At 30.4% G+C, this 27,043-nt stretch overlaps 1 protein-coding gene across 1 annotated transcript in view; it reads left to right on the top strand.

The window, feature by feature from the left end:
* Positions 1-7,698: 7,698 nt before the first annotated feature.
* LOC142328161 (uncharacterized) overlaps positions 7,699-27,043 on the top strand; it is a 96,487-nt gene continuing 77,142 nt past the window's right edge. The window contains exon 1 of the mRNA XM_075371704.1: positions 7,699-8,737. Within this exon, the coding sequence (XP_075227819.1) occupies positions 7,699-8,737 (1,039 nt within the window). The remainder of the gene's footprint in view (positions 8,738-27,043) is intronic.

The following is a 27,043-nucleotide window of genomic DNA, read 5'->3' as shown; positions in this document are numbered from 1 at the left end:
AAGAATGCATGATCTTCACACGGGAGAGGGTTACACATTATAAAAATGTTTGAAGGTAAAAACCATGTTTGAAGGTATGTGTGTGCGCGTGCGCGCTCGTACATTATATTATCAATACATTTATTGATACACGCTAACTCTAGTTAGAAGAGAATTTATTACTTGTCCAACAAAACTTTTCTTAACCAGACATAAATAGGTATAAATAGTAGACATAAATAAGTAAATCTAATTATAAATCCAAAGAATACGGATCAAGTCCAGAACATAAAAAGCAAAGAAAACCCAAAACATAGTCCTATTAGTCGCCCAATGAATCACAAATAATTAATAAAAAAGAGGGTGAAATCGATTAAATAGAGCCAATAAAAGTAAACAATGAAAGGAAATGAAGAATATTGACGATGCCTAACATTCTATGGTAGCATATTCACTTCAAGTCTCGGAGAACTTATCTAATATTTATAGTCGCTTTAGGCGCCTAACGTCCTCGCTGATATCTAGGAGATTAACTGCTAGCCAGTTCACATGTTTGTTCAGTCCCTTTTTGTATTTTGTACTGAATCACCGTATCTCCTCTCGAACGGAGAATTTGAAAATATTATGTTTTCCATTTTGTGTTACAGAAAATTATCAATATTATTAACGAGAATTCTATGTTCATGATATTAGAAAACGATAATATATATATACATCTCTAGAGGACAATGCAACGGTTTTATTCATATCTAACATTACAATCGTATAGTTTCTGAAGTAATTAAGACTTCCATATACTTTTAAGGAAACAACAAAAGACTGTTAGTTCTTTTATTCAAATATAAATTAGATTAAAAAGTTTTTTACGTCAATTAATTCATTTTTTCTTAAATTTTACTGAAATTTTATTAAAATATTAATAAATTTTTTTAACACTTTGAAATTTAAATTTCTGGGATGTTTTTTAAATAAATTTACGAAAATAGATTAAATTAGAATATTGTGATACAATTCAATTTTTTTTCTACGCATCTCATAACATCAAATGCCAGCAACATCTTGCGATAAGATGTTGGAAAATTTATTACCAAAATTAAACAGATTTACTTTTAAGTTATGAATTTCCTAAAATATCTAATCCAGTCTTCTATTAGTTGCAGTTCATTAGTTTTTATATCTGCAACCTCCTGTTGTTGTTCATAATACTTATTATATATGTAACAGATGGATAAAGATTAATATTTATAATTATTATTATTTGACATATATAATTAATTACAGACATTATTTTTTAATAGTAGATAATTAATCAAAATTGGTATATTTTTTTCAGATGTTGACATAAAAGCAACTAATAAATCAAAATGACGTCCGACGAGGAAAATATGGAAATTAACGACAAAGTACTTCAAAAACTGGAAATAAAACTTTAAGGTATGTTACATTTTCTATTTCACGTCAACTGTGTATATATTGTATTATAATGATGTTACTAGCAGCAGAATATAATCATTTTATTGAAATTAATTTTCAGTTTATCTTTATAATCTTAAAATTTAAATTATATTTTAATTAATTATTCCTTAGAAATCCCTACTAAAAAAATAGAAATTTCTGTAAAATTAACCAATGAGGATTTTAAAAACAAAAAGGAAAAAGAGTAAGTGAAAAAACTGAAATCTAATTTTAACAAAATATTATATTTGCTATTAGGATGCAGTTTGTTAAATTACAGAACAGAATAAATAATTAGGATGTAAAAGACTGAAAATAAGCGATTTGATAAACAGTAGTAAGTAATACCAAAAAAATGTATTAAACTAATAAATTTTCAAAATATGCCCAGTTTTTATTCCATTTCTTGAAATATCAGTTAATGATATAAATTGGAACTTCAATTTTTTCGTACTTTCAATCTTACAACCAATGATGTTATTCTGTGTTGTTTTAACAGAGAGAAATAAATATCCATACTATTATTTTTTTCTTTTTAACATTACCAGGATATTTAAATTTAAAACTTCTATCGTTTAAACTTACTTGCAAGTTTACTCGTCATTTATAAAAATTAATGTTAAATTTATTTTTAGAAAATTAAGAGATTATCACTTTTTGAACTGTTATTAAAAAAACTAGTTTTATTATGAAGTTCTTTAATTCAAAACATTCATGTACTGAAAAATTAAAACCACTAGCGTGAATCCTTTAAATCTACATTAAAAACGAATTCTGTTATTAACAAACTTCTTAATAATAATTATTATAATGGTCAGGTGATTTTAGAGTAATTAACTCAGCTTCAAATAATGGGCAGGCAGTAGTAGGTTTCATAATGAACAAGAAGATAGGGAGGAGAGTGGAGTATTTCAAGACGCATAGCGATAGAATCATTGTAATAAGGATAAAATCAAAACCTAAACCGACAACGATTGTTAACGTCTATATGCCTACAAGCGCCCATGATGATGATAAGGTAGAGTGTGTATACGAAGAGATTGATGAAGCAATTAAACACGTAAAAGGAGATGAAAATTTAATAATAGTTGGAGATTGGAATGCAAGCATTGGAAAAGGCAAGGAAGGAAATATAGTGGGTGAATACGGGCTGGGCAAAAGGAATGAAAGAGGGGACCGACTTATAGAATTTTGCACGAAGTATAATTTAGTAATTGCCAACACCCAATTTAAAAATCATAATAGAATAATATACACTTGGAAAAAGCCAGGCGATACTGCAAGGTAACAGATAGATTATATCACTCATGGTTCAGCAAAGATTTAGAAATCAACTCGTGACTGCAAAACTTACCCTGGAGCAGACATTGATAGCGACCATAATTTGGTGATAATGAAATGTAGATTGGGGTTTAAAACCTGAAGAAAAGGCGTCAGATGAATCGGTGAAATTTAGAGAAGCTTGAGGAAGAGGAGGTAATGAAGATTTTTGGGTAGGATATCGCAAGAGGTCTGAGTAAAAAAGATGAGGTAGAAAATGTAGAAGAAGAATAGGAGAATGTTAAAAACGAAATTCTTAAATCAGCAGAAGCAAACTTAGGCGGAATAAAGAGAACTGGTAGAAAACCTTGGGTTTCAGACGATATATTGCAGCTGATGGATGAACGTAGAAAATATAAGAATGCTAGTGATGAAGAAAGTAAAAGGAACTATCGGCAATTAAGAAATGCTATAAACAGGAAGTGCAAACTGGCGAAAGAAGAGTGGATTAAAGAAAAGTGTTCAGAAGTGGAAAGAGAAATGAACATTGGTAAAATAGACGGAACATACAGGAAAGTTAAGGAAAATTTTGGGGTACATAAATTAAAATCTAATAATGTGTTAAACAAAGATGGTACCCAATATATAATACGAAAGGTAAAGTCGATAGATGGGTGGAATATATTGAAGAGTTATACGGAGGAAATGAATTAGAAAATGGTGTTATAGAGGAAGAAGAGGAAGTTGAGGAGGATGAAATGGGAGAAACAATACTGAGATCTGAATTTAAGAGAGCATTAAAAGATTTAAATAGCAGAAAGGCTCCTGGAATAGACGGAATACCTGTAAAATTACTGTGCAGTGCAGGTGAGGAATCGATTGCTAGATTATACAAGCTGGTGTGTAATATTTATGAAAAAGGGGAAGTTCCGTCAGACTTCAAAAAAAGTGTTACAGTCATGATACCAAAGAAAGCAGGGGCAGATAAATGTGAAGAATACAGAACAATTAGTTTAACTAGTCATGCATCAAAAATCTTAACTAGAATTCTATGCAGAAGAATTGAGAGGAGAGTGGAAGAAGTGTTAGGAGAAGACCAATTTGGTTTCAGGAAAAGTATAGGGACAAGGGAAGCAATTTTAGGCCTCAGATTAATAGTAGAAGGAAGATTAAAGAAAAACAAACCAACATACTTGACTTTTATAGACCTAGAAAAGGCATTCGATAACGTAGACTGGAATAAAATGTTCAGCATTTAAAACAAATTAGGGTTCAAATACAAAGATAGAAGAACAATTGCTAACATGTACAGGAACAAAGCAGCAACAGTAACAATTGAAGAACATAAGAAACAAGCCGTAATAAGAAAGGGAGTCCGACAAGGATGTTCCCTAATTCCGATACTTTTTAATCTTTACATGGAACTAGCAGTTAATGATGTTAAAGAACAATTTAGATTCGGAGTAACAGTACAAGGTTAAAAGATGAAAAAATGGTAAAAAAATGAAAATAAACAATAACAAAACGAAATTAATGAAACGTAGTAAAAATAACTAAGATGGACCACTGAATGTGAAAATAAGAGGAGAAAAGATTATGGAGGTAGAAGAATTTTGTTACTTGGGAAGTAGAATTACTAAAGATGGACGAAGCAGTAGCGATATAAAATGCCGAATAGCACAAGCGAAACGAGCCTTCAGTAAGAAATATAATTTGTTTACATCAAAAATTAATTTAAATGTCAGGGAAAGATTTTTGAAAGTGTATGTTTGGAGTGTCGCTTTATATGGAAGTGAAACTTGGACAATCGGAGTATCTGAGAAGAAAAGATTAGAAGCTTTTGAAATGTGGTGCTGTAGGAGAATGTTAAAAATCAGATGGGTGTATAAAGTGACAAATGAAGAGGTATTGCGGCAAATAGATGAAGAAAGAAGCATTTGGAAAAATATAGTTAAAAAAGAGACAGACCACATACTAAGGTATCCTGGAATAGTCGCTTTAATATTGGAAGGACAGGTAGAAGGAAAAAATTGTGTAGGCAGGCCACGTTTGGAATATGTAAAACAAATTGTTAGGGATGTAGGATGTAGAGGGTATACTGAAATGAAACGACTAGCACTAGATAGGGAAACTTGGAGAGCTGCATCAAACCAGTCAAATGACTGAAGACAAAAAAAAAATCATAATAGGATTTTTATAATTAAAGTGTTATGCTAAACGATTATTAAAATAAATTGGAAAATAAGATATATTAAGTAAAAAACTTTAATTGCCGAATAAAGAAACTTACGACACAAGATATAAAACTAACATCTATTAATCTTTTTTTTTTCAGTTTTCTTTTTTTTCTATATATAGTTTTTTCGTAAGTGGCTACTGATGATGATTGTTTAACAATCGAAATGGGTAGTTTTAAAACTAACTTTTTTTTTTTTTAAATTAATCTTTGATATTTCAAGGAATGGAATAAAAACTAGGCATTTTTGAAAATTGAATGGTTTAATCAATTTTTTTTGGTATTACTTACTACTCTATATCAAATCGCTTATTTCCAATCTTTTACTTTCTAATTATTTAGTCATATACTTTTTTATGACTAATATTTGTCTTGTTACCCTTTACATTATATTTAATAACTCATTATCCAAGAAGACAAAGCTAACTTTATTTTATCATGAATATGTTTTACTACTTTTAATAATTAATTTTTAAATAAACATAAGGATTATTTGTTTTTTTACTTATGAAGTCTGTAAACACAAAATGAGGTTATTTAATTTCATAAGCATTTTCAGTGTTATTAAAATAGCAAAACTTACATATAATTACTAAAAGCTTTTAAACGTCTGATTGATCTCCCCATCAAATTAGTTAAAGACTGATCGTAAATTATTTTACCTCATCAGACATGTCAAGCGGTACGAATTTTGCGCAGGAATGATTATACATTCATCCATGCTAGTTAGAAAACCAGTTAGTACATTATCTCTTTACATATATTGGCTTGTTACCCGACTACATTCATTATAGAAATAGTTTTTCAAAACTATATATTTTTATTATTATTATTATTACAATTTCAGTCATTTATCTTATAAAGAAATCATTTAGAGATAAATATAAATATAAAAAAATTTAATTTATTTCCTCAGACATCTTTAAATAAAAATAATATCTAAAAAACGCTACCAAGATGACGAATCACTTAAGATTAGATGAAACATCAAGATTAATTTAATTGACGAAACTTTAATTAAATTTAAAATTACTGAACCATGAACATCCCCTAAAAAAAATTAGAAATAATCTCTTTGGTTTAACAATAACCATTTTGTTTTTTTTTTGCATTAAATTGACATTTGAAGTTAAGGGTAGCTTTATTTATCACTTGGGGAAATTCCTTTTTGTAGTTGTTATTTAATTTTCGGTTGTGGTTTTTTAGTAAATTTGAACAATTTTGTTTTTTTTTTGCATTAAATTAAAATTTGTAGTTAGGGGCAGCTTTATTTGTCACTTGGGGAGGAAGACCTTTTTTTAATAATTATTATTTAATTTAAATTTAGGACTTATAGATAGGTTTATTTTAAAATTTGATCTTTATTTTTTTATTTGGCTTTGAGTTTATAATGCATGTGAATTTTTGTTAGGTGTTTTATTCTTAAGGAATTAGAATTTATTTTCAGTGTTAAAGTTTTTAAAGTTAATTTTTTAATTGAAGTTATATTTTTTAGAACTAAAAAATATTGTGCCAGCATTAGCGGTTATACAACAGATTTAAGTTAATTTTTTTTAGAACTTAATTTTATTATATTTTTTATATTTTGTATTTAGGTGAAATTTATATAATAAATTTTTTCTCTATTTAAATTTGTATTTAAACCAGGATTAGATACCCTGTTATTCTAAATTAATTTTAATTTCTACGGTAGTATATTTTGTTGATTGAAATTTAATAGATCTGGCGGTTTTTAAATCTTTTTAGAGGAACCTGTAATTTAAATGATATTCCACGATTTTTATACCTTTTTTTTCTTGTATATCGCTGTCGTTGAGTGTAATGAAAATTTATTTTCTTTTTCTTTTTTTAAATTTATGTAAGGTCAAGATGTAGTTATAAGGAGGTTATTATGGATTACATTAATTTTTATTTTTTTTTTTTTATTAATTTTGAATTTAATAGTAATTTTTTTAAATTAATTTTTTTTTTAATTTTGCTCTGAATTATGTACATATCGCCCGTCACTCTCATAAATTGAGATAGTCGTAACAAAGTAGATATACTGGAAAGGGTATCTAGAACCGCCGGATTTTGGTTTTTATTTATCAACAATAAATATTTTTAACTGTTCAATTCAGTTAGGTCTAACAGGTTTTTTTTAGAAAAAATATTTTTGTCTTTTATTTTTTTTAATTTAGTTTATTGTACTATAAGGGATAATTAAATTTTAATTTAGAATAATATTTTTTTTAGTACCTTTTGTATCAGGGTTAATTAATTTCTTAGATTTATTTTTTTTTCCCGAATAACATTTAACAATAACCATACTTTACATTCAATTACAATAAAATTTTATTTTATTTTATTTATTTTTTTTTTTGTAGTGAATTACTATGTTCAACACCGCTACTTTTTGTTTATTAAAATTGAAATAATCAAAGTGTTAGGTGATTGATGATACTTCCCATTCTTAACAAGATTTTTATGAAAAATTAGTAAATAATCTTTAAAATTAATTTTGATTAAATGGAAAAAGATACTTACGTAATACGTTAATAGAATAATTTTTACCGCAAACATGCATTAACAAACGGATAACTTCCAAATTAATTGCGAACAAAGTTTGTGATTAAATCATAAAAAGCTTACGAACTGTAGAGATCCATAATTATTTTACATCTATAATTATATGCAGGAATGTATAGATTTAAAGTATCTGAGGAATGTACTAGATCTAAATATTATTTTACAGGAAATAATACGTTTCATTATCGTTTTATGTTCAGATGATCCACCGCACAGCGTCGTCAAGACGGCGACGCGCATCCCGGAGTGCTGCTACGTCACCGCACAGAGGACAGTCAGCTAGAAGGCCCAGCATGGCTGTGGGTTCACTGGCAGCATCTACACTGCCTTCTCCAAGCGGTGGTGAAGGAGGAGGAATCGGGCCTCGTAATCGAAGAGCAAGCATCGCCGTGTCTTCTGTTGATTTAACAACGCGTGGAATTACAGTAACGGCAGCAGAAGATGAAGCCAGCGATTACGGTCACGAATCCGAACCGGAGACCAACGACAACAACCTGCTTCCTGAAGGATTTAATCGTAGCCCGAGAAGTAGTTTAGTCCCGGATGTAAATCGTAGTCCGAGAAATAGTTTAACACCGGACGCGGCAGGTTATAATCGAAGTCCTAGAAACAGTTTAGTGCCGGAAACTTACAGTCGCAGTCCGAGAAACAGTTTGGTACCGGATACCGGTAGCGGTCAAGGCGGAAGTCGTAGTGCGCGAAATAGTTTAGTGCCAGATTATAGCCGAAGTCCACGCGGCAGTCTATTACCGGATGTTGAAAACTTTACACGGGCATCAAGAAATAGTCTACTACCCGATCCGGATTACAATCGAAGCCCGCGAAACAGTCTTGTACCCGAATACAACCGCAGTGCTCGGAACAGTTTAGTGCCTGATATAAGCCCGAGCAGGTCACAACGTAACAGTCTTGTACCGGAACCGACCCCTAGTAAAAGTCCGCGTGGAAGCCTCGTTCCTGAAACCGGTGTGACGAGAAGTCCGCGAGGAAGTTTAGTACCAGAACCGACCCAAAATAGAAGTCCCAGAGGAAGTCTTGTTCCAGAACCGTCGACAAACAGAAATAGTCCTAGAGGAAGCATCGCATCAGAAGCGTCATTCAATCGAAGCCCACGTAACAGTCTCCCGCTACAAGACAACGTATCTGGACGTAGCCCAAGAGGAAGCATAGTATCAGCCGGTGGAGTTATATTGGATAGCAATAAAAGTCCACGTGGAAGCATCGATATGACTGCACCAGGTAAGATTTTTCTACTTAATATTTTTAAAATAATTTGCCTAAAATTAACTGCATTTTCACATCTAATGAAAAACAACCGGAAAAACCGGGATTTTTCAATTCAATAATTTTAAGCTTTATCATAAAATAATTATTTTTTATTGAAAAATAATAATCAAACTTTTTTACCATATATTTACGTAAATGCATTTATGTCTAATTTTATGATATATAATTAAATAAATACAAAAAAAAAACTGATTATTTCTATACTTGTGAAGGACTTAATGAAAGTTGTACAGTGGAAGCATTTTTTTGTGTTCTTGTTTTTTTTTTTCAAACACATACAATAACTAAAAATACAGCAAGTGAATACAGAACGAAACATTTTCAATTAACCAGCATCAGTTATTTCTTCATCGATATATTAAAAACAGAAAACCTATAACGTAATAAACTTTTTTTTTAATAAAAAATTACTTAAAATTGTTGTTATTAAAATAATAATTAGTATTATCTTTTCTGCAAATATTACTATAGTTTTAACGTTAAATACTGCTTATCTTTCTTAGCTTCATTCTTTTATCACTTATTGACATGTTATGAAACCACTTCATTGTCAAAACTTATTGTACTCACCTGCATTAAAAATTTGATTACAACAAGTTTTGACAATGGAATGATCTCGATATAATCATAAATTTTAAAAGAATTAGGCTAAGAATGGTAGGCAGTACCCAATATATCAAAAAATACTTATTTGGTTATATTTAAATCTTTTAATATTTGAAGTCAAGATTCTCAACAAAATAAAGCAATAACAAAAATTTTTAATGTCAGTAGCATCATAATTTCGAAAAATATGTTTTCGACTTTTTGAAAATTTTGGGGCTCAAGCATCAGGATTTTTTATCGTAATGATTAAAATATTCACTATAATTGATTTTAAATAAATTAAAATCAAAATTAAATAAAGTATGTTTTCGAGATCTAAAAACAAAAAATATTTATTTTAATTTTATGATATATACTTAAATAAATAAATACAAAACAAATGATTACTTTTATAATTCTAGAGGTAAACTAAAGTTGTACAGTGGGACTATTGTGCTCTCTAGACTATAAATATGAGTGCCATCATTAGAGGAGGGATAGTAAGTTATATTAGAGATTTTATTGTTTAAAAAATACGATTAGAGCATTAAAAATTTCAAATTGCGAAAAAAAATGGTTTTCGTTTTGGGGTCTCCCGTAATCAAGGGGAAGCATTCGGATGAAAATTAATTTTTAAGAAAATAATTAATACGTGATAATAATAAATTAAAAAAGATAATTAAATATTATAAAAAAATTTTTTTAAGAAATAATAAAAAGCAAGTGCTATAATTACTGGTTTCAGGAAAAGTATAGGGAAAAGGGAAGCAATTTTAGGCCTCAGATTAATAGTAGAAGGAAGATTAAAGAAAAACAAACCAACATACTTGACGTTTATAGACCTAGAAAAGGCATTCGATAACGTAGACTGGAATAAAATGTTCAGCATTTTTAAAAAATTAGGGTTCAAATACAGAGATAGAAGAACAATTGCTAACATGTAACAGTAACAATTGAAGAACATAAGAAAGAAGTCGTAATAAGAAAGGGAGTCCGACAAGGATGTTCCCTATCTCCATTACTTTTTAATCTTTACATGGAACTAGCAGTTAATGATGTTAAAGAACAATTTAGATTAGGAGTAACAGTACAACGTGAAAAGATAAAGATGCTACGATTTGCTGATATAGTAATTCTAGCCGAGAGTAAAAAGTATTTAGAAGAAACAATGAACGGCATAGATGAAGTCCTACGCAAGAACTATCGCATGAAAATAAACAAGAACAAAACAAAAGTAATGAAATGTAGTAGAAATAACAAAGATGGACCACTGAATGTGAAAATAGGAGGAGAAAAGATTATGGAGGTAGAAGAATTTTGTTATTTGGGAAGTAGAATTACTAAAGATGGACGAAGCAGGAGCGATATAAAATGCCGAATAGCACAAGCGAAACGAGCCTTCAGTAAGAAATATAATTTGTTTACATCAAAAATTAATTTAAATGTCAGGAAAAGATTTTTGAAAGTATATGTTTGGGTGTCGCTTTATATGGAAGTGAAACTTGGACAATCGGAGTATCTGAGAAGAAAAGATTAGAAGCTTTTGAAATGCGGTGCTATAGGAGAATGTTAAAAATCAGATGGGTGGATAAAGTGACAAATGAAGATGTATTGCGGCAAATAGATGAAGAAAGAAGCATTTGGAAAAATATAGTTAAAAGAAGAGACAGACTTATAGGCCACATACTAAGGCATCCTGGAATAGTCGCTTTAATATTGGAAGGACAGGTAGAAGGGAAAAATTGTGTAGGCAGGCCACGTTTGGAATATGTAAAACAAATTATTAGGGATGTAGGATGTAGAGGGTATACTGAAATGAAACGACTAGCACTAGATAGGGAATCTTGGAGAGCTGCATCAAACCAGTCAAATGACTGAAGACAAAAAAAAAATCATAATAGGATTTTTATAATTAAAGTGTTATGCTAAACGATTATTAAAATAAATTGGAAAATAAGATATATTAATTAAAAAACTTTAATTGACGAATAAAGAAACTTACGACACAAGATATAAAACTAACATCTATTAATCTTTTTTTTTTTTCAGTTTTCTTTTTTTTCTAAATATAGTTTTTTCGTAAGTGGCTACTGATGATGATTGTTTAACAATCGAAATGGGTAGTTTTAAAACTAATTTTTTTTTTTTTTAAATTAATCTTTGATATTTCAAGGAATAGAATAAAAACTAGGCATTTTTGAAAATTGAATGGTTTAATCAATTTTTTTTTGGTATTACTTACTACTCTATATCAAATCGCTTATTTCCAATCTTTTACTTTCTAATTATTTAGTCATATACTTTTTTATGACTAATATTTGTCTTGTTATCCTTTACATTATATTTAATAACTCATTATCCAAGAAGACAAAGCTAACTTTATTTTATCATGAATATGTTTTACTACTTTTAATAATTAATTTTTAAATAAACATAAGGATTATTTGTTTTTTTTACTTATGAAGTCTGTAAACACAAAATGAGGTTATTTAATTTCATAAGCATTTTCAGTGTTATTAAAATAGCAAAACTTACATATAATTACTAAAAGCTTTTAAACGTCTGATTGATCTCCCCATCAAATTAGTTAAAGACTGATCGTAAATTATTTTACCTCATCAGACATGTCAAGCGGTACGAATTTTGCGCAGGAATGATTATACATTCATCCATGCTAGTTAGAAAACCAGTTAGTACATTATCTCTTTACATATATTGGCTTGTTACCCGACTACATTCATTTTTTTATTTTTTTAGAAATATTTTTCTATTATAAATTCATAGCAATATTTGATATAGAACTAATGTATTTAGAATTATCATTACGTAAAAATATTTATAAGAGATATGCCTTGCAAAAATTCTTTAATTTTTAATGTTTTTTAAAAGCCTCCTATATTTATTTTAATTTAGTTAGTTTTCTTTTTCAATTGCTCATATTTTGGATGAAAGATTTATATCTAAACAAACAATTACTATGGATTGGAAACAGAAGTACGTAGCAGTTTGAAAATGGAGAGGAGAAAATTAAAGTAAAATAGTACACATTCCTCCACCTAAAACCTGCTGTATTTACATGGATACAAATCAGGAATAGAATATAAATCAAGTCAAACAATATAAATATTTTAATTATTCTCATTAAAATTACTCCCAAGATAACAATATATGAGCTTCTAACTCTTAACAATCAAATATTCCCACATCCTAACCTTCTATTTAATAATGATGTTAGAATATCAACTTCCACTTTGTTTTGAAAAGTTTTCCAGGAATTATTAATAATACTAATAATAATCAGGTTGTGGAATATCTTATCGTAATTAAATTCCTATTTATCCAAGCATTTGTGGTTTACATTAGGATATACGGTTTATGAATTAATTAACCAAAATATTTAATCATGGTACATGATTAGAAACTCTTCTTTTTTTTTTGTGAGGTCGTATAAAAAAGTTGTTATTTACTACATAACGTACAAAGAAAAAGATTTACAATGGAGTATTATCAAGAGGTAAGAAATAAAGAAATCCTGATGTATAGTACTTCTATTTTAACAAAACAAATAGAGATGCAAGTGTTAAACCCCTTCTTATGTTTTTTGTGTGGGTTTTTAAAAGAAAAAAAAAAGATTAAACTGTCATCTACGTTGAATAGAAAAAGGATAAAGTGAGGGTTTTTATCCCACACTTAAGAGTGGGATAAACTTGTCTGCTGGACCTAGCTTATAGAGATAAGGTGAATTTTCCTATCCACAATACATTCTTGTTAAAACTACTACATTTTAGTAGCAGAAATTTAATTTCTTAAAGAAATATATGATTTTTATTCTGTTCAATTACAGGTAAAAAAAAATAATAATAATAAAAAATTACTTAAATACATTATTTTTTCAGAGGAATAATTGTTTTATTTTAGATAAGCTTTTTCTAAAGCGGCAATGATAATTTAAAACGTTTCATCTTTATTGTTTTAAAACTCAACATTTTTTAGATGAGCAAATATTATTCTAAAGATTTTAACATATGCAGACTTGTTTTAATGAAAAATTTAAAACATTTATAAGAAAAAAATTAAATTTATATATATATATAAATTTAATATATAAAAAAAAAAAAAAATTTTTATATATATTTTTATATATATTTATTATATATTATATATATTATAATATATATATATATATATATATATTACTAGTAGAGCCGGCAATGCTTCACTATTGAGAGAATGTCTATGACCGTTCACACGTCACCTATCTCTCTACTATATAAATCATAAAGAAAAATCCTGACAACAAAGTTGTAGGACTTTCCTGTCACGCGGAATTTTTGTGATGCACGGCTTGCATGCAACTTAATTAAAAATATTTCTCATTTTATTTAAATACAATATTTTTCTTGTTTATTTAATTCAATGATTCTAACTAAAGCGCGCGCGCATACTGTATTTCATTCGCGTAGGTGTGGCGGTACTAGCGGCCACTTAAAATATTTTTTTACACTTTAAATATTATTCATTTATTTAATTCTACCGCTCACCTGTGACGTCACAATATAGCAGAAGACTACAACAGCTGTAATCAGTGCTACACTAACGCTCCTTGTGGTGAGAAGGGGTACTATTGACGCAGTATACAACTTAGCCGCTAGTTTATTTACAACATTTTTTCTGGGTAGGGAATGCGATTTTACAAAAATATTTTTTTAAATATATTATTATTTTTTAATTGTTAATAGATGTGCCTAAAACAAAAAATAAGACCTTAGACGAAATCTCGAGTTAATGAGGGTAACCTTGCTCTACAGCCTCACCCCTCTTTTTTTTTATATATATATATATATATATATATATATATGTTAAATATACAGAGTTATTATAAAAGAATGGTGCGGTTTCAGTAATTCATAGGAAGATTGTAGGGAAATTTCTAGATGTTATATTGGTATCCTGAAAGCCTCCAACCCAAAAATTTGTTTATCAGCAGTTGTGACCACAACGTCAGTTCTTGTATTGTTGTTGCGGTGAGTTTAGCGAGTTACTATGTTCTCGGATAAAGACAAAGCAAAGTACGTTTTATTGATGGCTGAATTAAAATCCGTAATTTTAGTTCAACGTGCGTTTTAACGTGAATTCGGAAGAGATCCGCCACACAAAAATAACATAACACGTTGGTTCAAACGATTCGAAGAAACTGGATCGGTTAAGAAACAGAAATCAACCGGCAGACCAGGTGTACCAGACGAAACGGTTGAACTAATTAGACAATCGGCAATTAGAAGTCCTGGGAAGTCCATCCCTCGTCAAATTAGGTATTCCAAAATCAACAGTTCACAAAGTTTTACATAAAAAACAGAAATTATACGCTTATAAAATCCAGATACTGCAGGAATTGAAACCCGATGATGGTGTAAAACGTTACAATTTCGCTGTTGAAATGTTGGACAGAATAAGTGAAAACGAATCATATTTAGACGATATAATTTTTACAGACCAAGCTACATACCATGTGAATGGATGTGTAAACAGACACAATTCACGAATACGGGACTTTGAAAACGCACACGCAATTATTGAGAAACAATTCAATTCGCCTAAAGTTAATGTTTGGTGTGGTGTGATGAAAAATCGTGTAATAGGGCCTTTTTCTTTGCTGAAAAAACAATTAATGGAGTTGCGTATCTTGACATGTTAACCGATTATTGCTTTCCTCAGCCGGATGAACTCGAAAACATTCATCGACTTCATTTCCAACAATATGGTGACTCTCCCGCACTTCAATGCATTGGTCACGGACGCTTTGAACGAAAAATTTGGAGATCGATGGATAGGCCGGCAAGGATCCGTACTTTGGCCTCCAAGGAGTCCAAACCTGACACTTTGCGATTTTTTCTTGTGGGGGTACATCAAAAGCGTTGTTTATACACAAAAAATTCGCGACCTAAACCGCTTAAAAAACAGGGTTAATGAAGCAATGACAACCATTAACGAAGAAATGTTAACTAATGTTTGGAGAGAAGTCGAGTATCGTTTGGACATTTGTCGAGCGACTAAGGACGCACATATTGAAATTTATTAATTATGTAAAAAAATGTTTGAGACGACAAATTTGAAAAATAAAAAAACATAAACTGTAAGTAATTCTGTTTTAATTTAAACCATGTTCAAAACCGCACCATTCTTTTATGATAACCCTGCATTATCAACTTGAATATATGTGCTTAAATAGCACTTCAGATGAGGTAAACTCGATAATAAATCGTACTGTGAGCATAATAAAGGATTACTAAAGCTTCATAATCAATTATTTTTAATATTCCTATAAAATTAAACCGTTTTACAAAAAAATGTTCCTAGTAGCAATTTATTTTATTATTTATAAAATTATTTTTTTCGTATTGAATTCCTTTTTTCGACTAAATTTGTACTTTCATAGTCTGCTTTATAAAATAGTTTTTTTTATGAAATTTAATTTAAAAAAATAATTAAAAATATTAAAATACAAAGAGGCATGTTAACCATTTCATTTGTTTATTTTTTTTATTTTAGCCACTTAAGGACCGCATACCAACATACAGTTTTTCCTCTTAATGTTTTCCCACATGTTTTTATATTTTTCCGTTGTTTTACGTTCCCATCCAGCGCTATAGCAGAGCTGTAAAACGTAAATTATTGTAATCGGTCCAATTTGGGCATATGCGGTTTTCACCGGATCTTGACGTTTTGACACCTAAGGAACACAGAAAACCCAAAAAGGATGGAAATTCTCCGGATGTTTGTATGTACGTGTGTTTGCTCGGTGTCGCACTATAAATCGCCTTATATCTTCAAAACTACTGGACCGATTTACTTGGGGATTACTTCTGTATATGGCGCATTAATACCATTAAATTTTCAACTTAAAAGGTCAAAGAGGTGAGGCTTTATGGCAAGATCACCTTCATTATCTCGAGATTTCGCCTAATTAAGGTCTTATTATTATTATTTAGATTTGTTAAAAATTAAAAAATAATAGCATTTTTAAAAAAGATTTTTTTAAAAATCGCATCCCACCAAAAATATACTCTAAAGTAGTGGTTAAGTTGGTATACTGCGTTAATAGTACCCTCTCTCACCTCAACTAGCGCTAGTGTAGCACTGACGTACAGCTATTGTAGAAAAATGTTATATTTAAATAAAATTATAATAATTTTTAATTAAGTTCTGTGTGTATGTGTGTATAAGCCGTGAATCAGAAAAAAAGCCGCGTGATGGGAAATCCCACAACCGTGTTCTCAGCTTTTTTTTTTATCTAATTTGCTCCTCCGTTTTTATGAAGAGATTTTTTTCCGAAAACCTTTCATGTTTTTGATAATTATTCTAAATTTTTCTCTATATTTAATACTTTTTAATGGCGACTTAATTCTTTTTTTAATTTTTAGAGGTTTCTACAAACAATTTTAATTCCACTTTTTTATTTGTAAAGAAGAAATAAAGTGGTCAAATATTTATTATTCGGATAAAAGAGGATCTTAAAAAAAAGTAATAAAATATATATATTTTATAAACACAAAGATAATTTTAATAAAAATATTTTATTATAAATATTTAAATACAAGGCCTTTCAGGGGCAGATAATAATACGTAATAGCAGATATGTAAATTATATTAAATATTGTATATTTACTGCTACAAAGATGTTTATAGAGTAACGAGTAACTATACGAACAGTAATGTGCTAAGTAAGATGCGTATGGTTTAGTAGCAAATGGAAGTTTGATGAATATTTAAGTATACTTTATACGAGGTAAGCCTATGTAAATGCCTTGAGGGTTATGCAGTTTGGGGTGTGTGTGTGTGTGTGTGTGTGTGTTTGAGTGTTTGTGTATGAATAAAAGCTTCCAGAAATGAAAATCACTTATATTTTTACTAAGGGTCTGTGTGTTCTTATTTTAGTTCGTAGGCGGTTACATACCTCTTATGTAGTGAAAACAAATTCCTTATAAATTGCACAAACCTTATCATACTGTAATACTGTAAACATCGGCAAATTTTGTTTGTTTATGTATATAGACAAGGTAGGTGAACGTATTTAATTTTTCTCTTATTTAAAAAAAAAAATAAACAAAGATACAAAACAAACAAGAGCACTATATTAATATTTTTCCTTAAGTTAGTTGATATTTTTCGAAAATTATAAGCAAAATTCACGATATAGAAAATTGGTTCATTTTCATTCATTTTACAAGTTAAAATATATAAATAAACTTTATATTTCATTAATCTTTATTATTTGTTTTTGGGTTTAAATTTAATGACGGTTTAAATTTCATTTATTTAAAGTTTAGCTGGCATACAACTTAAATGTAAAAATTTGTTATAATAAAGTATGATTTCAGCTGAATCATTCAAACTAAAGATAAATAATTAAAAAATAGCAATCTTTATCATAATAAGATAGATTTTTTTTTTGTATTCTCTTACACTTATTATTAAGATATGTATTTTATATATATATATATATATATATATATATATATATATATATTACTAGTAGACCCGGCAATGCTTCACTATTGAGAGAATGTCTATGACCGTTCAAACTTCACCTATCTCTCTACTATATAAATCATAAAGAAATATCCTGACAACAAAGTTGTAGGACTTTCCTGTCACGCGGAATTTTTGTGATGCACGGCTTGCATGCAACTTCATTAAAAATATTTTTCATTTTATTTAAATACAATATTTTTCTTGTTTATTTAATTCAATGATTCTAACTAAAGCGCGCGCGCATACTGTATTTCATTCGCGTAGGTGTGGCGGTACTAGCGGCCACTTAAAATATTTTTTTACACTTTAAATATTATTCATTTATTTAATTCTACCGCTCACCTGTGACGTCACAATATAGCAGAAGACTACAACAGCTGTAGTCAGTGCTATACTAACGCTCCTTGTGGTGAGAAGGGGTACTATTGACGCAGTATACCACTTAGCCGCTAGTTTATTTACAGCATTTTTTTGGGGTAGGGAATGCGATTTTACAAAAATATTTTTTTTAATATATTATTATTTTTTAATTGTTAATAGATGTGCCTAAAACAAAAAATAAGACCTTAGACGAAATCTCGAGTTAATGAGGGTAACCTTGCTCTACAGCCTCACCCCTTTGACCTTTTAAGTTGAAAATTTAATGGCATTAATGCCCCATAAATAGAAGTAATCTGACCAAGTATGGTGAAAATCGGTCCAGCAGTTCTGGAGATATATTTATAGTGCGACACCGAAAATACACACTTACATACAAACATCCGGAGAATTTCCATCCGTTTTTTGGTTTTTTTTGGGTTCCTTAGGTATCAAAACGTCAAGATCCGGTGAAAACCGCATATGCCCAAATTGGACCGATTACAGTACTTTTCCTTCTCTCCTTCTCTGCTATAGCACTGGACGAGAAAGTATAAAATTTAACTAACTAAATAATCTAAAACTTCTTTTACTAAATTTGTCGTTGTATACAAATATCGACATTTATCGTCTATATTGATTGTCATTGTTTATGTCAATCGTTGTCTATATCAACATCGACTTCCTCAGACAGTTATTATGTGATTAAATATTATGGTACTAATAAGATGTTAATACTCCCGTGACAAATAATAATAAATTTTGACATTTTTTAGCGAAATTGGTTAATTTCGCTAAAAAGTTTTCGCTTTAGTTTTTGAATAATTAGGACACACATAAAACGAATATTGTCTTTCATTTATATAGATATATATGTTTTTTTTTCTTATCTAAAATCATATTTACAATCAGTTTTATTAGATAGAATAAATATTTTATCACAGTAAGAAAATGTAAAGGAGTTTCCTTGAAACGGCTTTATTAAATACATTCAAAAAAACATTAATCGTAAATCAAAGATAGCATGTGTAATGATAAAGTCTAGAGAACTCGGCATTACAACTCACAAAAAATCCAATATTAATGAAACCACAAGGTAAAAGAAAAAGTAACATAAGAACAAATCACAATAATTATGAATGTTTATGTTTCTGGTGACAGACAATCATAAATATACTTAAATGATGTGCATCTTGACCGCGAGGGGAAGTCACCCACCATGTGACGGGTCACGCTACCCCCTCCATGCCCAGCCCTTAGGGGCTTTACTGGAGGTCATCTTCATGGCCTAAAGTCATATCTCATCTGGCCACTGGCAAGAAGCCACCTATGCGAATGCCACAACCGACATTCACATCTGTATACCGTACCTAGCTCGGAACCCACAATCATAAATAATTTTATCAGGTCCCAAACAGGACCACCCGACTAAGTCGATGCAACCACTATCCAACCCGGAGTTAGGGACGAGTTCAAACTTATGAATAGAAGCGCCTCATCCGAGTATCACTTAATAAATGGGACGTTAGGTTCCTAGGTCTAATAAATGTAACCGGTTAAACCACCTAATATCTTCGCCACTGTCCAAAAGGTTAACAATTTGATAGTTCACGTGGTCATTAAGTTCTATCTTCTACTCGGTTTGCAAATCGATCGACTTTTTCCTGAACATATAGTAACCCTGTGTACTCAACGATTTCGGTGTTCCAAATGAACTATGGCGTTATGCATTTCGCAAATTTATTTTGGAAGCGTTGAATAGCCTCTACATTGTCGCTACTTGTTGTATTCCAAAGTTGGGTTCCATATATCTAAATCGGTTTTCGGATCACTCTGTACAATAGAATCTTGTTAGGTATGGACGATTGCGACTTCCTGCCTAATAACCAGTATAGCTTCTTAAATTTTATATCTAGCCCCTTCCTTTTTTCTTTAATATGAACCTTACATGTTAGACGACGATGTACGAGAATACCTAAATATAGTACACTCTCAGCTTGCGGGAAATAACCCCCATCTAAACTGACACGTGGGCAGTCACTCCTTCTCTTCGCCGATCTCATACGAGTCGATTTCGCTTGATTCACCTGTATTTTTCATTTCTTCAAAATTCCTTTTTTCCATTTCCTGGCTAGAAGGTCCAATCCCAAAATTGCAACCTGGTTGAGGCTTGTGTTGAATCATCATCATCCATAACCATGATTACCGTGTCATCGGCAAAAGATGCGATAGTGGTCGGAATATCCGCAGTGAAGGAGGAATAGAGGATAGGCTCCAACACTGAGCCCTGGGGAACACCAGAGGAATGGCCGAAAAAATCCGATATATAATCCGCCAAAAGCGTCGGTCCAAGTAACTAAGCGATATCAAATAGAATGATTGAGTTAGAGTTGTTTTCAGTTTATACAGATCAAGTAGCCAGAAAGAATATGATGAGATTTATTAAAAAATAAAACATTTGCATTATTTTTTTTATTAACCTTAAAGTAATCATGTTTTTAATTTTTGGTTAAAATGTTTTCTCCTTTAAAAAGTTGTAATTAATAGTATAAAATTACAAAGCAAGATTCAAATAAATTTAATTGTTATAAGATTTTTAAATAATTTGACTTTTAAAAAGCGATGTGTTATTATTTTTAACAAACAGTCATATATATTTTAATCTACTTCGAATATTCTTAAAACCGTAATAAAAATGATTTGAAATATCATTATTATTATTATTATTATTATTAAAAAGAATCAAACAACCGATTTAATGAAAATAAAATAACATTTCCTGGGATTTTTTTCTTTCAATTATGAATACTTCAAAATATAAACTTCCTTGAGGTAGAAAGCGTTAAGCTAAATCTTCAGTTTTCAATTATTACATTAATTTTTAACTAAGAGTATTTATTTAAAATAAATTTTCACAGGCTGTACACAATTAATTTATTTTCTCAAAATCAAACATTAAAAATTTATATTCATTTTAATTATTTACAAGAAATTAAATTGAAAATTAATTATTAATTAGTACATCGTAAAAAAAATTCATTTAAAGATTTTTTTTTGTAAATAACAACCTTTTGTTTGATTAATTAACAGATTCTAATTTAATATAACTTAATGAAATGTTGACGAACAAACTAAAATTCACTAACGTTTGAACATTGATTAGATGACTTGCGCATGAAAAATAAAATAAAATAAATAGTTGATTGTAACTGTAATTACAATTCATATAATTAACATTATTGTAATATTTAAAATTATTATTATTGTATTTTTTTTTTTTTAAATAATTTACATATAAAATAATCTAATAGATGTATAAAAAATGGATTCAGTAATAGACCTTAAAACAAACAGTTCTTTATAGGGATTAAATAATTTACTAAAATTGCATTAAATTTAAAGAAATAATAATGCAACCTAGCGTAAGTAAAATTTTACGTAAGTAAAATTCTATTACTTTTAAACAGATTTTAATAACTCTCGTTTTTCATACGGTAGTCCCATCTGAATTCAATTTCTTCCACACACATTTTAGCTTTTCTCAGTTTATCTTCCGCAGTGCGTCTTTTTTTCATTAAAAATTTTTTTTTTTAATTCTTAAGATAATAATGTCATATACAAAAAATTTCAAAAGAAAAATTCTACAACAGTAATATAAAAGAAGTGAAATAGCTGTAATATTGAACCCAGAAAACGATTTAAGAATAATTAAAAGTTAAATTATTACATAATTTAACTGCTTCGCTGAATTAAAAAAATATTCGTCCGCTTTAACTAAATAAAAAATAACAAAAGAGGGTTTTTACTAAAAACCTCTTAAAATATCTTACGGGCTAAAATTTGAATAAATATAAACCAAAAGAACGAAAAAATACACGTTATATGTTATATAGCATGTTATATGTAAAATATAGAAATTTAATACTTTTAAATTTTATCTGATTAGTTTTACTTCATCTGAAAGTCTTGAATAATTTATGGTTACCTAACTTAAAACTACATTCATCAATATTTTAAATATTTTCTAGTCACTTTTTTTTATTTTCCCAGCATCGTAGCTTTGCTACAAATAGAAAAGCATGGTAATCGGTCAAAAAATATTTATAACTTAAGTATAAATGTTTTTGCATGTTTCACCACCCAGGAATCCCCCACCCCAAAAAAAAAGGAATAACGATCGTACTTACGTATGTACCTGTCTTGGCGCGTTTAAACTTAATAATTTTTGACTGGATAAACAGATTTTGATAAAATCTTATACAGATTCGTGTATGGAAAGATTTGTTGGTCAAGTAGCGAGGTGGTTATATTTTCTTTGAAGTCAATTTTCTTAAACTTTTTCAATAATAACCCCACTTTAATCTCACTATATACGTGTATGCTTATCTTACCATTTTTCAAATAACATTCCTCCAAAATTCACCCCTTCGCCAAAAATCGAAAAAACCTTTTATTTATTGCGTATTTTTAAATGGATGTTTTTAATGTCTTCCTAGGCATAGTAGTAGAGTAATGATCAAAAAAAAAAAATTTTGGGTGGGTGGTGAAGCCGATCAAATTTTTAAAATATCAATTTTTTTTAATTTTTCAAACATTTTGAATTAAAACTTTTAATAATTAAAAGTTTAAATAATAAATTTTAGTAATAATATTACAATAAAATTTCATCATAATACATCCCCACTACCAAAAAGAAATCTTAGGTAAATTTTTTTTATTGTATTTTTTTAATGGAATTTTTTTTAATTTCTTCCAGTAAGATAGTAAACGTATAAGAATCAAAAAACAATCATGGAAGTTGATTTCAGAGGTGCAGGAATAGAAACAAATTAAAAAGTTTAAAATATTTTGAATTATTAAAACTTTTTTCAGTTTATTTAAACATATAATGATAATTTTATAATAAAACTTCATAATAAATTACCCCACACCACAAAAAATAAACTTTAAGTAACTTTTTTCATATGTACTTATTTTTCCATTACATAAGAATAAATAACCAACGCCAGCAAAGTATTACAACTTTGTTATTAGCTTTTTAAAAACTAAACTCCGTTATGGATCTTATTTTATTTATTTCTTAGTAAAAGATTTAATCATTTTGAATAAATTGAAATAAATAATTTGCAACCAGTAGTTTTATGCTGCAAAATGAAAACTGAAGTAACATTTCAAGCTATAAACAAAACAAATATGTAAACGTAATTTCAAAACATGTTGTAAGTTTATTTTTATTTTTTTTTTTTAATGGTACTGGTGTTTCTGAAATTTCCCGAATTTTATAAAAACTATAAATATTAATATACCTTCAATTACGAAAAATTTCCTTCATTTTTTAAAAATCTTATTTTCATATGTAATAACAGATAAATACTCAAATTTAAAAAACTCTGATGTGGACACCACATGACTTCATTGTACGCTTATTAAATTGCATATACACTTTTATTTTTTTAAATGAAAAGTACATTAAATTTTATTTCATTAATAAGTTCTGATATTTTTTTCATTTTTGTTCTTTTTTTTATTATTATTGAATTATATTTATTTTAAAACTTTTTACAATCAGAGATTAATAATTATTAATAAATCAGTATATATAAATTAAAAAGAAAAGTTAAAAAAATAGGAGATGAAGTCGGATTCGAACCGATGTGCCATCCCCTTGTTAGACTCAAATGTATCATTAGTAAATATTTTATTTGGCAATAACTCTGGAACCAATGAAAATAAGTAAAACTTATAATACAGCGTTGAAAAGGTCTCAGTGAGGACATATTACTGCAGTTAAGAAAAAGTCCAAAATCCTAATCTGTTTTGGATTCTGGGCTATTTTGTACACTTTTGGTTCAGTCGAATTCAATCAAAATGGGAGGTGCACTATATGTTACAACAGTCCTAAATCCAAAATGTCAACATCTTACGGCTAATCGTTTTTGAGTTATGCGAGATACAAACGTACATACGTACATAGAGACGTCACGCCGAAACTAGTCAAAATGGATTCAAGGATGGTCAAAATGATAATTTCCGTTGAAATCTGAAAATAGAATTTTTTCGCGATCACAATACTTCCTTTACTTCGTACAAGGAAGTAAAAAAATCGACTGCTAAAAACCATGCTCTTTAATATAGGATAATTATTAATGTAGGATAATTAAAGAGCGTGCGAGTGACAATTTTGTATGCATTAAAATATTTTTTCTCAAACTTTTAAATTTATTTAAACGTAGGTGCATATAGTTAAACACATATATAGACTAAGACTCGTGTTGTTAAGGAATTATTTCCTCAGCAAGCGGATCCTATTGGGAAGAGATTGTGGATAATAAATTTGAACTTCTTGACGCTAGTGAGCTATTAATGGCGGTGAAAAGACTGAAGCTACATAAGGGACAGATGGCATTCCAGCCGAGATAATCAGAATATTAGCAGAGAGGATGCCTGCAGAGCTTCTTAATATCATGAATAAGATCCTGAGAGATGGTTGTATTCCAATGCAATGGAAAGAATCCAGGTTGGCCCTTATCAAGAAACCGGGGACCGATGACTTACAAGTAGCATATAGACCTATATGCATGATCAATAACATCTGCAAACTCCTAGAGAGATTGATGGAATTGCGGCTGAAAAATGCGATTGAAGAACATGGTGGCCTTTCTAACGCACAATTTGGTTTCCGTAAGGGGCGTTCTACGGTGGGTGCTGTTAAGACAGTTATGCGTCTGGTGGACGAAGCGGCATCGGGTACTTGGCGCACCAGGAAGATACCAATTGTGATATTGCTTGATGTGAGCAATGCTTTTAGTTCGCTGAAATGGGATGCGATCCTACAAGCGTTGAGAGATAAGGATATTCCTGGATACCTAAGAAGAATTATCCAGAATTACCTGCAGGATAGGTTTGTTGTTTGTCACCAGGGTAGATCCTGCTTCCGCTTCAAAGTGACGTGTGGAGTGCCTCAAGGCTCTGTCTTGGGGCCACTCCTTTGGAATCTGGTCTATGACGTTATTCTCGGGCTGAGTTATCCTCTGGGTGTTTTCCCAGTGGCTTTTGCTGACGACCTGGCCTTGGTTGTTACTGGAAAAACTGAAGTAGAGGTATCGGAGAAGGCAAACGCAGCGATACGAATGGCAGAAGTCTGGATGTCCACTAAAGGCTTAAAACTTTCGCACGGTAAAACAAAATACGTAGTCATGACAGGCCGTAGGAGAATATCTGACATCCTAATCCGAGTAGGGGGTAATCTTGTCCAGCAACAGACTTCAGCCAAATATTTAGGGATCTGGCTTGACAAGAGGAGGAGTTTTACGGCACACGTGAATGAAATACGTAAACGAGCTGAATGCACGGTCAAACATCTTAGCAGATTACTCGGTAATATGACAGGATCCAGAACTGCGAAGCGTAAGATTTACGCTCAAGTAGTTAATTTCATCTTACTTTACGGTATACAAGTCTGGGAAAGAGCTCTGCGTGCCGACAAGAACAGAAGAGCCCTTGAAGGAATTCAACGGCGCATGGGCTTAAGAGTGATATGCGCATATTCTTCAGTCTCCACCGAGGCAGTACTCGTAATTGCAGGAGTTCCTCCGCTTAAACAACTGGCGGAGATGCGAGTGAATATAGCACGTGGACAACCTTCTAAAGAAGCATATGAAGAGATGCTGCGTAATTGGCAACATCGTTGGGATGTAGCCAACACGGGACGATGGACACATCGTTTGATACCTTTGATCCGACCATGGATAGAAAGGAAGTTCGGGGACATAAATTACTGGATAACGCAATTTTTTACAGGGCATGGGTCGTTCAGGTCCTATTTATGTGCGAGACTAAGGGTAGATAACAACAACTGTCCTTACTGTGGGGCATATGATTCCCCTGAACATGTAGTATTTGAATGTAACCGTTGGACTGAAAGCAGGCAATCCTGTGTAAGACGTATAGGGCCATTATCTACGGAGAATGTGGTGGATAAAATGCTACTTAACGAGGATAACTTTAATGTGATCTCGTCGTTTATAACAGCAGTTATAAAGAAGAAAGATGAGGAAGCTCGTCAAGAAGAAACCGCTCGCTGATGGCGGTTTGTCGTAGGTGGAATTTCCGTTTGTCAATATTTGAGAGAATGGGCAATATTGAGATATAGCTTTGAGTGTGGTTTACATACACAAAAAAAATGTATAAAATATGTATAAAAATGTATTAATATACTGAAAACTTACAAGAGGAAATTGTTTGTTGTTGAGGGGAAGCTGATGATGGAGCTCTGGTTTATAGGTTTTATCGGATAAATGGTGAAGGAACTTATAGATTCTTAAACTTTGTGTTTCTTATATTATAAGTTTATAAAAATTTGTTAAAAGATACTGAAAACTGTCATAAGGTAATTGTTTGTTGTTGACGGGTAATTTAAGGTGGTGCTCTTGCTCGATTGTGATGACGGACAGCCGAAGGTGGAGCTCATGCTCGTTCGTGCTTGCGTGGATGGGCAGAGAGGTGAAGAAACCTGAGGACTCCGTGGCTTAAGTTTTAAACTAATTGGTTGGGTTGGTATGATATCATATAAAAAAAAAAGAGAGAGATTAAAGAATAGGGGTGACTGTTGCTGAGAGAACAAGGGTGGTGGACTCTCAGTGATCAGTGTATGATGAATATCTATAAAATAAATAAAAGAGCTAACCGGTGAACTGACCTGCCGTGCCGGACATACAGCCGGCGGGCGGGGAGGCAAGCTAGAGTAAAGGACACTCCTCTGGCGCGAGTCAAACTTGATTGTAG

Source organism: Lycorma delicatula, chromosome 7 (genome assembly GCF_047948215.1).
Source record: "Lycorma delicatula isolate Av1 chromosome 7, ASM4794821v1, whole genome shotgun sequence".
NCBI classification, from domain to species: domain Eukaryota; kingdom Metazoa; phylum Arthropoda; class Insecta; order Hemiptera; family Fulgoridae; genus Lycorma; species Lycorma delicatula.
This window is presented reverse-complemented; position numbering and strand designations above follow the sequence as displayed.